The sequence below is a fragment of the Puntigrus tetrazona genome, unplaced genomic scaffold, assembly GCF_018831695.1.
Source record: "Puntigrus tetrazona isolate hp1 unplaced genomic scaffold, ASM1883169v1 S000000008, whole genome shotgun sequence".
NCBI lineage: Eukaryota > Metazoa > Chordata > Actinopteri > Cypriniformes > Cyprinidae > Puntigrus > Puntigrus tetrazona.
Genome location: NW_025047688.1, coordinates 1,443,430 through 1,444,257, shown reverse-complemented (window position 1 = coordinate 1,444,257; position 828 = coordinate 1,443,430). Strand labels below are relative to the sequence as shown.

Sequence of the window (828 nt, the reverse complement as noted above, 5' to 3'; positions counted from 1 at the left end):
TTATATTGTATTATTTATTGCTGTCAAATGATTAATCACGATTGATTACATCCAAAATAAAAGTGTTTGTTTACATATTCGTCTGTACTGTTTACTTATTATATATATATGTATGTATGTATATGTATATGCATACAATTTATAATAGATAATGTTATAGACTTATTTATTGACCGTTCTTCATTTTACTTGTATGACACCTACCTGCAGGCATGGACAGTAATGACAAGTCGGTTCTCCTCAGATGAATACACAACAGAAAGCTTCACCTGGGCCTTCCCGGTTGAATCTGCATCCTCACCTCTGTATTTACATCCATCCACACAAATAAACCAACACACATCAATGTGAGTTACTGCTTGGTCCACACACTGTAACACAACAGTAACACACTGAGCTTCTCTTGAGCTCACCCTTGGGTGGGCACACTTCTGTGTCGGAGCTCACGATTGCCTGCAGCAGCTTCGTCTCCAGTAGAGATGATGTGACTTGAATCCTCTGCATCGCTACACTGAGCCAACTTGCTGTCTAGGAGCTTTTGAACAGATCAGATAAAAATAATTCAACAGAAAAAATACTAATTTGTCTTTGAAACAAGCATTTTATGCTAAATACTGCTGCATTTATTTGATTAAAAATGCAATAAAAACACTATTATTTTAAAATATTAATACAATATAAAATGAAACTTTTATTCCCGTGACAACAAAGCAGAATTTTCAGGAGCTCCGATTCCAGTGTCACATGATTCTTCAGAAATAATTCAATTATGCTGATCTCATATTTAATAAACATTTCTCATTATTAGCAATGTTGAAAATAGTTGTT

The 828-nt window shown here is 34.3% G+C and overlaps 1 protein-coding gene across 1 annotated transcript in view; it reads right to left on the bottom strand.

Annotated features, from left to right (window-relative positions):
- The window catches only part of LOC122332266 (extended synaptotagmin-1-like), a 9,772-nt gene that overhangs the window by 1,742 nt on the left and 7,202 nt on the right, over nt 1-828 (bottom strand). The window contains exons 17-18 of the mRNA XM_043229557.1: nt 414-535; nt 205-303 (exon numbers count right to left, since the gene is read on the bottom strand). Coding sequence (XP_043085492.1) covers nt 205-303; nt 414-535 — 221 coding nt within the window. The remainder of the gene's footprint in view (nt 1-204; nt 304-413; nt 536-828) is intronic.